General features: G+C 42.2%; 1 protein-coding gene across 2 annotated transcripts; it reads right to left on the bottom strand.

The window, feature by feature from the left end:
* Positions 1 to 7,525: 7,525 nt before the first annotated feature.
* On the bottom strand, positions 7,526 to 13,493 carry LOC119268455 (aspartic proteinase oryzasin-1-like). Of its 2 annotated transcripts, none has more exons than XM_037550104.1 (14): positions 13,358 to 13,493; positions 12,524 to 13,008; positions 12,285 to 12,345; positions 11,848 to 11,942; positions 11,645 to 11,757; positions 10,940 to 11,108; positions 10,764 to 10,803; positions 10,594 to 10,658; positions 9,238 to 9,351; positions 9,057 to 9,121; positions 8,756 to 8,912; positions 8,562 to 8,678; positions 7,936 to 8,024; positions 7,526 to 7,831 (listed from the first exon to the last, which is right to left on the bottom strand). In XM_037550104.1, the coding sequence occupies exons 2-14, from the start codon at positions 12,995 to 12,997 to the stop codon at positions 7,747 to 7,749; spliced, it is 1,644 nt and encodes a 547-aa protein (XP_037406001.1). In that variant the 5' UTR covers positions 12,998 to 13,008; positions 13,358 to 13,493; the 3' UTR covers positions 7,526 to 7,746. The 2 variants fall into 2 exon arrangements, with proteins under 2 accessions (XP_037406001.1, XP_037406000.1); XM_037550103.1 differs by having other exon boundaries at positions 12,524 to 13,066; positions 13,358 to 13,443.
* Between the last annotated feature and the right edge of the window lie 2,833 nt (positions 13,494 to 16,326).

The following is a 16,326-nucleotide window of genomic DNA, read 5'->3' as shown; positions in this document are numbered from 1 at the left end:
TTGTTCCTTCATCTTGAACTTGTCAAGTTGACTTTGAAGCACATCCATTTTGGATTCCTTGATGGACTCGGTGCCTTTGTGCATGTCAACCAAAGTATTCCAAATTTCCTTTGCATTCTCAAGGCGGCTGATTTTGTTGGATTCTTCGGGGTACAATCCGTTGAAGAGAATATTGCAAGCTTTAGCATTGTATTGCAACATCTTCATTTCTTCTGTTGTCGCTTCATGATCGGTTCTTTTCCATCCTCGAAGAAATCACCTTGCAAGCCAATACGCACAACAACCCAAATGACGGGGTTATGACCAAAAATATGCATTTTCATCTTATGCTTCCAACTAGCAAAATTAGTACCATCAAAGTAAGGACCTCTATGATGGTAATTTCCCTCGCTAGACGCCATACTCTCCTAGGTTGTGAAACCAAGGCTATGATCACCAAAGGTATATAAATCAAGGCAAATGGAGACCAAAGCTCTGATACCACTTATAGGATCGAAATTATGTCTAAAGGGTGAGTGATTAGACTACTTGACCAAATAAAAATCTAACCTTGTCCCAACTTTAGTTGTGGGCAGATTTTAGCAATTAACACAAATCAAGCAATCAACCTACACATGCAATTCTAAGAGTATAGCACTGGATAGTAAAACATTGCATATGAAGGTAAATGGAAGGTTTTGGAGAAGGCAAACGCAATGGAGACACGGAGATTTTGGTGTGGTTCCGATAGGTGGTGCTATCGTACATCCACGTTGATGGAGACTTCAACCCACAAAGGGTAACGATTGCGCGAGTCCACAAAAGGCTCCACCCACGAAGGGTCCACAAAGAAGCAACCTTGTCTATCCCACCATGGCCATCGCCCATGAAGGGCTTGCCTCACTCGGCTAGATCTTCATGAATTAGGCGATCCCCTTGCCCTTACTAACTTCTTGGTTCAACTCCACAACTCAAAGGAGGCTCCCAAGCGACACCTAACCAATCTAGGAGACACTACTCTCCAAAAGGTAATAGATTGTGTGTTGATGATGAACACCTTGCTCTTGTGCTTCAAATGATAGTCTCCCCAACACTCAACTCTCTCACACAGATTTGGATATGATGAAAAGATGATTTAAGTGGAAAGCAACTTGGGAGAGGCTAGAAATCAAGATTCTTGTGGTAGGATTGGAATACCTTGATCTCAACACATGAGTAGGTGGTTCTCTCTCAGAAAATGTATGGTGGAAGTGTAGGCACGTTCTGATGGCTCTCTAACAAATGGAGATGGGGTGGAGGGGTATATATAGCCTCCACATAAAATCCAACCATTACACACATTTGACCCAACTCGGTGAGACCGATTAGTTCAAAATGTGAACGTTAGGAATCTCGGTGGGACCGACTGGAACAACTCGGTGGGACCGATGTGCTAGGGCTTTAGGGCAAACATCATCTCGGTGGCATCGATTGCATCAACTCGGTGAGACCGAAGTGAAGCAATAAGGCAACAGAGAGAATGTCAAGCCAATTCGGTGAGACCGATTGCATAACTCGGTGAGACTCAAATAAATGCAACAAGTCACAGAGCGTTGGCAAGGCCATCTCGGTGAGACCGAGACCCGTGACCCGTATCGGTGAGACCGAACTGTTAGGGTTTCTGGAAGTGGCTATGTCATATGAACTCGGTGGCGCCGGGTGGGAAATATCGGCGAGGCCGAGTTGGAGTTTAGGGTTTTGACATATTTGGATGGAGAAAGTGATTGACGGCTTTGGAGCAATATCACTAAGCATTTGAGCAAGCAAGCCATTAAGCAACACCTCATCGCCTTTTAATAGTATTGACTTTTTTATGGACTCAATGTGATCTTGGATCACTTAAAATAAAATGAAGAGTCTTGAGCTTTTGTCAATATGTGTCCTTAGCATTTTGAGGGGTCCACATTCCTAGTCCATGCCATGCCATTCATTGAACTTCCTGAAATATTTATCTTGAATGGATATTAGTTCAATGAGCTATATGTTATTATGAATTACCAAAACCACCCGGGGATTAGATGCACTTTCAGCTGCTGAGCGGTTAGTCAGGCATACTTGTGCAACACGACTTTATCAACGCAAGCTACACTGCATTAAAATATTCATAGCCTTTTATAAGGCAGCTCTCTCCCTAAACAACAACTAAATGTAGTTCGTATGGTTAAGTTTCTTGTGATGGAACTAGTCCACCATGGTTTAAGTTCTAGACTGACATTGATGGAAATATCTTCTTGTATTTATTTCAGACTATTCGATGTTGTTGGTTTGACCCGATGGGACATTTCTCTCGACTAGTAAACGCATGTGGCGACTCTGTTAATCACAAAATGTTATGTCGGCTCAGTATTTTGAAGGTGCACATAGGGCCACACGCGTCTTCGTTAATCTCAAGATGTTGTCCCGGCTCTGTATCTCGAAGGTGCTCATACGGTCTGTCCACAACCATATATTGTCGTGACTAGGCTGGGCTGGGGCATTTTTTAGAAAACACCCTAATTTTTTACGAAGTCTCATAAAAAAGCCCTTGAACGCCGTTATGCCTCCCAATGAGAGTTGGATCATGTCAGGGAACTATACAAAGAGATAAGAGATTATTCATATAAAAATGGTACCAATAGTGGGGTCTATAAAGGATAATAGGCTTCTTGTCCTGTAGCGGACCATGCTCCTGGGGTTTAAATGGGCTGTAATTAAGGTGGTCCATTTTTCATATGCTAGATTTTTGTTCCCATTTTTACGAAATTAGTAAAAAATAATATAAATTATAATACCAATAAAAATTAAAATTAAAATAACCATGTTCTTTAATTTAAAATTTTAAATTAGATTATAAAAATATTTATATATTAAAAAATATTAACATCATATTCAAATATATTTAATAAAGTATGCATTTATTATTTAAAATATATTCATATAACTAAAATACTATTTAATATTATAAATATTTGCAAATTTAACTAATATTCATTTGCGGATATGCAAGATGTGGGCTTACTAGGGTCATTTTTATTTTTTCATACATCAATTTCAATTTATATTTGTTTAAAAATAAATAAGGCAAACAAAAAACTTTAATAAAAATGTAAAACCATTTTTAGAAAACATAAAAAATCTTATATAGTACTCCCTCTGTCCCAAAATAAGTGACTCAACTTTGTACTAATTTTGTTCTAAAGTTAGTATAAAGTTGAGTCACTTATTTTGAGACGGAGGGAGTACATGATTATTTCCACAAATCTGGATGTTTATAAAACTCTATGAACATTTATTTAAATATATTATTTTTTAGATGTGTGTTTATATTTTAGAAATATATTTTAAATAGTTATATGAACATTACTATAATTCAGGAAAAACTATTTCAATTATATGAATATCTTTTAGAATTACGCGAACATTTTTTAAAGTAAGTTATTTTTATGTATTTTATTTATAACACATGAATATTCTAACTTTACTTTTGTACTTTGATCATAATTTACATATTTTCACAAAAACTAAAAAAGGGAAAAAAAACTAACATATGGGAAATGGGCCGCATTGGCTGCACGTCATTTAAGCCTCATGAAAGTGGTCCACTGCAAGACATTACTAGAAGAACGCCCGTGCGTTGCAACGGGGTCACATTAATTTCAAGAGTTCAATATTACGACATTGACGATCTTTTTTACCATCAAATCCTCACACACACAGACACACACTCTTCCTCCCTCTTCCTCACTCTCTATCCCCCTCTCCCTCTCTCTCTAACACACACGCATATCTATCTTATTGGGTACGGGACCATAATCCATCTATTTTACACATACACGCTAGTGCATAACAATATGGATTATATGTATTATATTTGCCACCAGAACTGGGGGAATTAATTTCATGTAAATCGACCAGCCACAGCTCCAAGAATACGCGGACGAGGTGGCTCGGGTCGGCGTCGGCGCCGTCCAGCACGGGCCACAGGCCCGCTTCCAAGTGCACGTGCAATGCACGTCTTTACAAATATTATAACCAGATGTGAGAAATCACATGCATAGAAAAGACATTCTGATAGCAATCCAATTACCATACTCAATTGAATACCTAACCTGGACAATACTCTTATTTCTATGCGCCAGAAAAAATGGAATAGCAAAGCTAAGTATGCCTACATACGCTCAGATTATATATAAGAATCTTGGGTGAACAATTGCAACAAAGCACTAAGCAGCGATAAATTTAAATAAAAAATCCATTAACTATGCAGGCAGCAGGTTTGTTACAACGTAGAGAGATAGGAAAATGTCACCTCCAGTAATGTAGCGCAAAGGAGTGGAACGAAGCATGAATGAGCGGTTGTCTGTTCTTCTCCATGTACATGGATCAGCAGTAGAGGCCAAGTATATAAGTACTTGACTGAACTCCACTCTTCGTGTACGGAGAGCCATGTCACCTTCTCGCCGCTGCAGCATGGGAGGACGGCTGGTTCACGTGACCCTCCAGCTGGGGGATCCATGGTGGCTGACCGTCGAGCTCGAGGCAGAGAAGTTGAGGGCAGCAGTGGCGAGATCCATGCCGGCCAACCGGGCGAAGAGGAGGTCGTTGGGGAGGGACACATCGGCAAGATCCGGTCACCACGCGACCTGAAGAGCAACAGTGATCTCCACAAGCTGTAGGCCGACGGCGTGCTCCATCCCCTGCGATGGGGCGACCATGGCGGTGGCCACAGCTCCTCATGCTCGCCTCGATCTCGGCGACACACCCTGAGTGTAGGAGGCAGCAACGACCTCGACGAAATCATGGCCTCCATCCCGGAACACATGAAGGACCTCGGCCCCGTCGCTTCTCCTCCCGCCGTAGCTGCACGCGGATGCGGACCGTGGGTAGGAGGGCAGGCGGCGTCGCCTCGGCTGACGACAGGGAGTAGCGTTGATTTCGGGTAGGTGGCATCGCGAGGACGGCCGCGGCCGCGGGGAAGCACCCCGATCATGCTGCCAGGCCAATCCTTCTCCTCCGATCCCCTATCCCCGAAGATTGCGCCGCCTCCCCGGTCGTGTTGTTTCCATATATTATGCCATTTTTTCCTGTACCTAAACAAACGCGGGCGAGCGGATGACAGAGTTTTGGTCCGCCCTCTAAAATTGCTAAACGCACTTTTGGTGAGGATTATTGTTAATAAATGAATTCAATCATGTCACTCTAAATAAATGGATTCAATCATGTGACTCTAATTACTTCGGATTGTTATGTGCACACTAAGCGGGGTGCAGTTAGGAAAGAAAATGTTTTCTAATTAAAATGATTGAGTGATTTAAGGTAAGGTTAATTAATTTAGATTTGATTTTTAGTGATTGTTAGTAAAGTATGATGCGTCTTTAAAATCTTTTATTTGTTTCCTTAAAATATATTATTTGTTTCCTAAAGAAATTTGCAATAATGGAAGGTATCGGTTGATTTGGATAAGTTAGTAAATTTAGATCCGTGATTGCGTGCATGTTTGGAAAGTGCTGATTTGCAAGTAAAGAGGTGAGGGGTAAATAAACCGGTGAATAAGAAACCAGCATCGAAAAAAATCTACGACGGTTAACCTACGAAAAAACCCGGACGAAAGTGGTGGGACGAAAAGAAACCTGGAAGCGAGACTACCAACTGCAGTTAGGAAAGAAAATGTTTTCTAATTAAAGTGATTGAGTGATTTAAGGTAAGGTTAATTAATTTAGATTTGATTTTTAGTGATTGTTAGTAAAGTATGATGCGTCTTTAAAATTTTTTATTTGTTTCCTTAAAATCTATTATTTGTTTCCTAAAGAAATTTGCAATAATGGAAGGTATCGGTTGATTTGGATAAGTTATTAAATTTAGGTCCGTGATTACGTGCACGTTTGGAAAGTGCTGATTTGCAAGGAAAGAGCTGATGGGTAAATAAACCGGTGAATAAGAAAGCAGCATCGAAAAAAATCTACGACGGTTAACCTACGAAAAAAAACCGGACGAAAGTGGTGGGACGAAAAAAAACCTGAAAGCGAGACTACCAACTGCTCCATTAGGAGTAGAGATGCATAGTTATCCTTTATAGACATTAAACATGATCGGGTGAGGTGGCTAGCTTGGTCGACCCTATAAGATGAGGTCGCTGATTTGGCCCCCTAGTGGTCACACTTTTATATTTGTTCGCTGATAGGTGGGCCCCCACAGTTATAGAAAGTCACAGTTGCGTTTTAGGGGCTTCTTACGAGATTTGTACTAGTTTAGGGGGTTTTGCAAAAAAATACGCTTTAGCCCCGCCCAGTGATTGGCAGTGGGCTCGAGGCCGCGCGAGTGTTCTGGCACCGGTTTTTCATATTTTTTTTATTTTGCGATACCAAACTAAACATATTGTGCAACTTTATGTACCACAAGTGTATTTACCTCAGAAAAACGTCCATATGCGTCAAGGTAAACCAATTCATTAGCAAGGTCGATCGATTTAACGTACGTTCATTGAGTACTTACTATCAGACACACACACATTAAAAAATACTTTAGTATCAAGAATATATTAATTACACCCAATCATTGCACCAATACTACTCAAAAGCTACCAAAGACATGGAAGTGCACGCAACTAAATTATTACAAATGGTACAAGAAAGACTAACCCATAAATAATAATTGCAACACAAGGTAAGAGGATAGGTGCTCCAAGAAGTACGCCTACAGGAAGGACAAGCGTCGTTATCGCTGGATCGAATCACCGAGTCCAACGTGCGGGTCTGCCAACTTGCCACTGCGAAAGGGCAGATCGGCCACCTCGCCGTCTAGGATGGGCAGATCGGCCAACGTGCCGCCACGGAAGGGCGAAGAGCCGCAACAGATGGGCGGACATGTGACTAGGCCATTGGTGCTAGGTTTGACCGTGGAATGGGGAAGTGCAAGGGAATTATATTAAAAGTAGACTAGCAAGGTTACACCCTCCGAGGAACTGACCAGACGCAAGGAGATGTAAAATAGAAACCGACGGCATGTGTTGACGAGAAATTTAAGGAGGGGGTGTGGAGAATAACAACCGCCTCTAATGATTCTTGCATACAGTTTTATTGTTCTAACCACCTCCGGAGTTGTCTATAGCAATGCTAACTGCATGTGCTGGATGTATTAAAGGTGATTTTGATCATCACAACTGCTTCCAGTGGCGGATGCTAATACTCGTTTTCTACTAGTGTCTCGATCTATCTGTCACTGTCTCCCCCCCCCTCTCTCACATACACCACTCTCCCTCTCTCTAGGCATGCGTTCGTACAAACACATGATCTCTGTTAGCTAGGTATAGGACTCCCTCTGTGACTCTCTCTCTCTCTCTCTCACGCACAAACACTCTCCATATAACTTGGATCACTCCAACTCTCCCTCGCATACACTCCGAGCGACATGCCGCATGACTCGTCGGAGGGTGAAGTATTGGCAAGGAACAATGTCGATAAACTCATTACTCAAGTACTCTGTAAGTTGTCTCCGCAAAACTACATGTTTTAGCTTGACGACGATAACATTTAAAAAATTAGAATAATATTTGTTATAATAGGTGCACAAGGTAGTGGCTAAGTACATGTGAGATGCTATTTAACCTTTTACACAACATAAAGCCACATATTGTGCTATGTTATATATAAGGCTATCATGCATGCACGTACATCTCTTTGATATAATTTCTCATGTCGAAATGACCATGTTTTGCTCAATCAAAGAAAATACATCAGTGAAATGCTTCTCTCATGCAGTATCCGCGAAGCCAACACTCATCTTGTCATAGTCAAAGACGGTGTGGTATGCTCCCATGAAGACATCACCCAGTATCCTGCATGGCAGAGAGGAACCGATGCCATGAAATTCTGATCTCATGGGAGCAAACAAAAAAAACATTTAATCAACAACAACGGTGCAAGTAGTGCTTTGTCTTACCAGAGAGGGCCTACTGGAGGGGGAATGTCCAAATACGTGAATCCGCTAATACACTGAGCCATGAATCCATCGCCAACCTTGAGAATGTACTGCTCGACGCGGAAGATGATTGAAATTGTGTGAAACAACATGATTGTATTACATAACTAAGGTTTTATTTGCATTCGAAGCTCTCTTTTAATTAATGGAATGCGACAAATCTTTTGCCTCGCCTTGAAACAATATATTGGCAGTGAGGTACATTTCAGTAGGATTTCTGTGAGATTCAAAAGTAGTATACTAACATCAAGAGAAAATTCCACGGTTTTAAGTATTTCTGCTTTGCAATTGCAAACTACTCCTATATTACAAGAGCCACCTATGCTTAAAACCCCACTGAGTATCAGAAAATACTAACCCATTTTACAAGAAATGCCGGAATTTGTGCTAATAGATACAAGATGGTAACTTGTTCGAAATGAATACAGCACACCCATGAAAAAGATTAATTTGTTGTATCTAGCCAAGCCTTCCGAGTTCTGATCCTCATGCTACTTATCACATTCAAATTTTATAACAACAGGTGTGCACATTCTTATAAAGGTCATAAGCGTGTTACTGTAATTGAACTAACGGGAACAGTATACCTGTTCTGGTTGGAGCTCAAATATCCTTCCGCCTATGCTGAACGAGACACTTTGCAGGGAATCAATGTGTCTACAGTCCACATATGATCCTAGGGGACTAGGCATACTGTGGCAGAGCTGTCATTTAGATCAGCTACTTGTAAGCTACAAATGTAGAAATGCTTAGCAATTCAAGAATCAAAAGGTAACCTCACCCGACCGACATACTCCAACATGCCCTCCTTGGTATGATTCTGAACGAATTCGCTTTGCATCCACCTCACTGCCATCTCGCATGCATTGCATGTAGCATCAAACATGTTGTCTACAGATGTTGTTCGTCCCTCTTCCGTTACCCTCTTAATACCAGCACTGCTTGGATACACAGGAACCATGTGCAATCAAATCATGAGGGGAATCCAAAATAAACACAAGAAACATGAGAGTATGTTTAAGGACTAATCAACTTTAGATTTTCAGAGATACAACGAAAGCTTTGTCGATAACCGTACACACCTTACTCCTCTAGTTCCGTCAAATGCGCAGAGCCCAATCTTCGAACACACTTGTGCCGGTGGTGTCTGCAGTTATTCGGAAGCGCTAAATTGTAACACAACTGGACTAAAAAAAGAAAGGTGTCTTCGCTTTTCTGCCAGTGTAACAAACGTACTCAATCGATCAAGCAGAGAGATCTAACCTCCGATTTCAGCAACTCTATCATTTCTTGTCCATATCCAGAAACAACTTGTTTGCACTCTTTGTTAGCCACTCCAGTGGCTCCAATTCGCTCATTGATCTGGGCAATGACACCCTAAACAACAGAAATTACTGAAATGAAAACCTAATAGGGTTGTATTTCTTCACTTAGGGGCATTTTTGTTAGAACTGCGAAAGTACATTATTGGTCCTTCAACTATATCCCGAGTTTATTTTTAAACTCCAAGTTCTATAACCTTACAAGTTTTACAGTTAACTTCGAAACAAGATAGATTTGGTCTCTTGCCCAACTCGGGGCCGTTCGTTTTGCACAGATGGAAACACAATAAACAAAAATGTAATTTAATTAAGCAATCTATTTTTTGCAAGGCATTTTAACTAAGTAATCTCACAAACTATCTAGAATCAGGGAAAGTATGAAACTAGCAAGGATAGACTACCAAAATATGTGGGAATGCTATAAATGAAAAAGAAATCAGAATTTTTTGGAAAAGAAAACCATAAATATTCTGAAGAAACTAATTAGAAAAATATCATAAATAATTATCAAATTTCATTATTTCGCATGAATGTTCCTATTTTTCCAAATATATTTTCGTATTTCCAACAATTTATCATCACAATATGATTTTTTTTCACAAAAAAATATTATCATTCAAAGTATTTTTTTTTAATTAGTACTTTCTCCTACATAATTTCCAACACCTTTTCATTTCCTTTTAAGTCAGAAACCACTACCACATCATCCATTTTGTGTCTGTCCCATTTGAAGTAATAGGTTAAGTTGACTGGTTTTATACTTGAGGCACCAAAACAACAGTTGGCCAACGATTGAATGGAAAAAAATCTAATTTTTTATTTAGCTAAAAAATAAATGTATTAACAAATGGAAAGGTCACTTTGGATCCCAACATTGCCAAAATTTAAGTTTGGTCCTTATTATTGTCCATAAAAAAGTCATGTAAATGGGAAACATAAAAGATACCACTAGTCACCAAAAAAAATATCCAAAAGAAGTTCTAAAATTTTCAGAAATTTCAAAATGGCATAAGATTTAAGTATATTCTTAAAAATCATAGGACTCGTTAAATTGCCTTATATTGACTGCTTACAGTTTCAATTTTGTGCTTTTTGGCAGCCATTTGCGCAAAATCTCCGCCGATGCAAAGTATAAACTTTAGAAAGGTTTGACACTTTTAGGGGATCAATAATGTTCAGTGCTATTCTCATGGAAGAAAATTTGATTTTAACAATAGTTGAGAGACCAAAAATACACTTCTTCCTGATACAAACTTGAAAGGTGGGATGGAATTGACCGATGACTATGGTTACTTACTATTGGACCAGCAATCAATGAAGTTCCGGAGTCTGCTATTGCCGCACATCCATCCACACAAATTCCTGGTCATGACATACGTTATAGATCAGGAGAGGGCAATGTTGCATCTACAGGAGCTCAATAGTCCTGCCTATTTAAGAAGAAAAAAAATACACATAGTGCATTACCAGTGCTCTTCCCACCAATAAGAAAGTCTCCCATTTCAAACTGCAGATACCAACAGTATAAAATAAAATAGACAATTAACTCGCAAAATGTTCGATGGACGGAGGCAACACAATAAATTCATAACAAGGCCAACAATATTCTTTTAACTTTTGACGAGTGAAGCTACAGTAACAACCTGCCAGTATGCTTTCTGGGTTACTCGGGTGTATGTATGGCTGCCTTTGTAATGTTTGGGGTCACTACCTCCGAAAACAATTTCACCTCCATCCCCATTGTTTGCATTTCGATTTAACCAAAAGGAGAAAACATGTTGGTTCACAAGGCCTTGTGCAACCATATTGTACCTGGTAGATGACTGGAGGTGTAAGATGGCACCAAAACGCAATTCACGCAAGTGACAAGTTAGAACCTATGTGGTGTGACTTGCCCTGTGCCGAATTAATCAGCAAGACAAAAGTCAAGGCATACCACTTAATCAGCAAGAACATGCCCCTGGTGGCTAGAGAGTACTCCCTTTGTCACAAAATAAGTGTCTCAACTTTGTACTAACTTTTGTACAAAGTTATACTAATGTTAAGACACTTATTTTATGGAGGAAGTAGGAAGTAGCATTGGCCACATTTTTTTGTTGAACGAAGCATACCAAAAGAATTTTATCATGAGGATAATATAGATTGAAGTGTCCAACAAAAAGAGTGGTTACTTACTACACGACACAATACTGTTCTCATGCAAAGCTATGAATAAATCCATGAAAAGAAATCTTGGATGAACAACTGTAAGACTGATAAATAAGGATTAAAGACCAGGACGATGCTCCTTAATCTAGGGTACCACACAACAGCTATAATTAGATTATCAATTAATGATACTATTATACCAGACTGGAACAGAGCCTTCAACCGAAATTTCCTTAAATCCAAGTCCAAGAATGCCATCGAATTTTGCTGCTAAAAATGTAAAGCCAGGCTCGTAAGTAGCTTCAATGAATTCCTGATAACACATTTAAGTTCAGCGGCATTAGCATTGGCAGTCTATTGGTCGAACTTAAGTTTGTAAATAAGGAACTGTTACAAGAATCACCTGATTGTTTACAACTAGATCACCAATAGTTACTTGATCTTGACTGTAAAATCCAAAAATTGCTCCTTTTCCATAATGAATGGAAGCAGGTGTTCCTGCGTAGCAGCAAGAAGGGCGGAATCGGACCAGCATCTAGCCATAATCTTAAAAGTCTTACATCATGAAGCAGCGGTTTTCATTTTGCTTATGAGAACATGAAGAAAATCAAGAAAATTCTTTCAAAAGTAAAAAAGAAAAAATCGTCTTCGCAGCTCAAATCTTAGTTCCACTAAACAAATGCTACCAAAATTTAAAACCGTTATCGAAATTCTATCACCCTAGTGCATTGTTTTTTTAAGAATAGAAGAATTTAAAAATTGAGCTGTAGTACATACTACTATGACTAGTCAACCCAACAGTGTAAATAAATAAGCTGATGTCTTGGAGAGAAAGCATACCGTTCTCCTTGTAGGTGCTGGACCGTCTTGATACATACTTGGGATGGAAGTAGCAAGCAAGCTGTTCTCAAGCTGACCAAAATCAGTAATCAACCCAGCATAGCAAGCATCCCAAAATAAAATAAAATAAATACACTGCTTTGCACATTATCTGAAATGTCTTCAAGGCCTTATAAAAGTGACCAGAGGGAGTAAAATCAAACAAGGACAAAAAGAGGTTGAATTGAATTGACTCTTACGGAGAAGAAGCACTCGGCGGAAGGGACCCAGAGGTTGGCGCTCCCCGTGTCGAAGACCACCGTGAAATTCTGTGGCGGGGAGCCAACCCCAATCTGCCCAAAATATTGAGCGTTCACGTAGTTCTTGAGCGGGACGACGGCCTGGTAACCTTGGCGCACACGTCTGTTTCCTCCGATCCCTCTGTGACTCCAACGGCGCTTGAGCAGCTGTTCCATGGCCGCAGCCTCTGTGAATATCCTTTGTGCCTGGGCGCGAACTTGGTTAACTGCTTCCCTCACCGGATCAACCTTACTCCCTGCCCCGCTGTTCTCCGTTGTAATCTTTGGCACTAGCTTGTTATAGATGTCTTCCATTAGCGGCCTCTTCTTCAAAGCAATACGGACCAAGCCATCGTCTCCGGCGGATACGATGGTACTCCACAGTAGGAGTAGGGAGAGAATGGTACAGATACCATGAGTTTCGTGATGCCCCATTCTGATGTGCACTGCAGAGGTAAGTAGCCCAGTATAAGCCGTGAAAAGCATGATACATTTTCCTGCATGCTGCAGAAATGGCATCAAGAAATTCATGCCATGGCACTCTGGTGATTATTACTCTCTTCTAATGCTAATGCAAACAATCGTTGCTTGTTGTTGAAAAAAAGGGTTCTCGAGTTGAATTGTATTGAGCACACATCGAACACTCTTAAGCTCAAACTGGTACTATTCTGACAGAAAGGATGATTGCTGATTTTTAAGCTCAAACTGAACTATTCTGACAGAAAGGATGATTACTGTTCTAGTTGATCGAAATGAGGCAGGGGATTAATAGAACACATGGAGCAGAGTACTCACCTGCTTGGGGAAGAAGGGCTCAAAGAAAAGGAGGGAGTTGGATGCGAACTGAGCGAGCAATTATCAGGGGCGCTGATTTATAAGATGATTGCATGCAAACTGTACACATAGTTAACCCTTCTCCAGCACAGGCAACTAGGCATCAATCATCACAGCCGGTACAAGTAGCTAGCTAGGTTGGTGTCACGTAACGTTGGCCACTGGACCCGTGCGGTGCCTTAGAAGATCAAGGATTCGAGCTTGCGAAGCGATCCAAGTTCCATATCCAGCCCCATCAGAGCCATCGGCGCGCGAGTCGCCAACAGAGCAGCCTTTGGGGGCACGAGACGTGGTCTTGTGCCGCACTCCACGTCCCCGTGTGGACCAGAGAGCTACTGCTTTCCATAGCCATAGGATTGGTAGACTAGTCGTACTATGGGAGTGGTAGACTAGTTAACTGGCAACCAGGGCATGGTCATGGCTGTGGGCCCGTCGAAGGAAGCCTCAGGTTTGGTTTGCCGAATCGGACACCGGCGGCGTGTGGCGTCGTTTATCTCCTTGAAGACATTGTTTGCGAGCTTCGGTCGATGGGATATCGAAGGTGTGACGGCGTTGGACCATCACGTGAACTCAGCTGGAAGGTTCGCTTGCCGAGGGAAACTCTTGATCTTGGTCTTCCAGATTGGTGGCTTTCGGTGGTATATGGTCCGCAGGATGACGCGCACAAAATTCAGTTTTTGGAGGAGCTATATGCTCGACGGCTCTTGTGCCTGAGGCCATGGCTGGTGATAGGCGATTTTAATCTTATTCTCAATGCCTCCGACAAAAGCAACAACAGGATTGACCGCAGAATGATGGGGAGGTTCAAACGGTTCATTGATGACAATGCTCTCAAGGAGCTGTTCTTGCATGGGAGAAAATACACGTGGACCAGTGAGAGGGAAGTTCCAACGCTCACTAAAATTGACAGAGCCTTTGTCTCAGTGGATTGGGAGCTGGACCATCCGGATTGCTTGCTACGGGCCTTGTCATCTTCAGTTTCAGACCACTGTCCGCTGTTTTTGACCCTAGAAGAACACATGCAACCGAAGAAAAGGTTTAGATTTGAAATGTTCTGGGTCAAGCTGGAGGGATTGTTGGAGGAAGTAAAGGAAGCGTGGGTCTGTGCCGAGGAGATCACGGATCCATTCCATAGGCTTGATGTGCTACTACGAAATTCTGCTAGACATCTCACGGTCTGGGCTCAGAGGAAGACGGGCAACATCAAACTACAGATTGCTTGCGCCAACTTGGTCATACTGAGGTTCGACTGCGCGCAGGATTATAGGAGGCTCTCGGATGGAGAGAGATGGCTGAGATCCACCCTCAAACAGTTGGTGCTGGGACTGGCATCTCTGGAAAGAACGATCGCCAGGCAACGATCGAGGATCCGGTACCTGCGGGACGGTGATGCGAATACCAAGCTCTTTCATCTGATCGCGAATGGGAGGAAGGCCAAGAACTTCATACCGGCCTTACATGTGGAAGGGCAGGTGGTCACAGACCAAAAGGGAAAGGAGGAGGCCTTCTACGTGGCCTTCCAGGAGCTGTTGGGAAGAGCGTCGGCGCGAGAGCACACCCTAAATCTAGATTTTCTGAACATCAATTGCCTCGATCTCTCAGAGCAGGACATGATTTTCCAGGAAGAGGAAGTTTGGAATGGGATCAAAGAGATGCCCTTAGACAGAGCGCCAGGACCGGATGGTTTCATAGGCATCTTCTTCCAAAAAGCATGGTCAATTGTCAAAGAGGATGTCATGGCAGCTCTTAACAAGCTGTTCATCGACAACGGAAGAGGATTTGGGAGGCTCAACCAGGCACTCATCACTCTAATCCCCAAGTGCCCGGAGGCATGCACCGTGAGAGACTTTAGGCCAATCTGTTTGGTACACAGTGTGCCGAAGATTGCCTCCAAGTTGTTGTCCACTAGGCTTTGCAAGCGAATGCCGGAGCTCGTTAACGTAAACCAATCGACTTTCATCAAAGGGCGAAGCATACACGATAACTTCATCCTGGTGAGACAGATGGCGCGAAGACTACACAAAAGGAAGGCCAAAGGGGTGCTACTCAAGCTGGATATATCAAGAGCCTTCGACTCACTGTCCTGGCCTTTCTTGTTCGAGGTATTAAGAGCCAAATGTTTCTCGGAGCGCTGGATGTCTTGGGTCGCGACGCTGCTCCATACTGCCAGTTCTCGCGTAGTGGTCAATGGTTCAGCCGGGGAGAAGTTTATGCACGCATGTGGGCTGCGACAAGGCGAATCACTCTCGCCTTTGCTCTTCGTGATAGTCATGGATGTGCTAACGGCGATCGTCATCAAGGCTAATGAAGCTGGGCTGCTCAGCAAGATTAATGGATGTGACCCCACGCAGAGACTGTCATTATACGCGGACGATGTTGTCTTTTTCACAAAGCCAAATGCAGTCGACATGCATTTTGTTCAGGAAGTACTTCAGATATTTGGCGAGGCTTCGGGCCTGCGGGTGAACTACACAAAATCATCTGCCATTCTTATTAGAGGAGAGGAGCGGGATGAACAGCTCATTTGGAACACCATGCCCTGGACGATGGAAAAGTTCCCCTGTAAATATCTTGAGCTGCAGCTTGGCATTAGACAGATGACTCGCTCTGATTGGCAACCAATAGTTGATGCAGCGCTGAAAATCCTCCCAGGCTGGCAGCGAGGGTTGGTGACCAGACCGGGCAGACTCATCTTGGTGAATCAAGTAATGAGGGCGAGGCCCACGCATCATTTGATCATTGCAGATGCCCCCAAATGGGCACTGGATAGGATTGATAAAGGATGCAGAGCATTTTTTCTGGGCAGGCATGGACGAGGCAGTAGGAGGGAAGTGTATGGTAGCTTGGCAGCGAGTTTGCAGGCCAAAGAGCCTTGGAGGTTTGGGAGTCATTAACCTACATAAACAAGGGATTGCCCTCCGGCTGCGTTG

The sequence above is a fragment of the Triticum dicoccoides genome, chromosome 3A, assembly GCF_002162155.2.
Source record: "Triticum dicoccoides isolate Atlit2015 ecotype Zavitan chromosome 3A, WEW_v2.0, whole genome shotgun sequence".
Classification (NCBI taxonomy): Eukaryota; Viridiplantae; Streptophyta; class Magnoliopsida; order Poales; family Poaceae; genus Triticum; species Triticum dicoccoides.
Note: the sequence above shows the minus strand (reverse complement) of the source record. Positions and strands in the feature narration are given on the sequence as shown.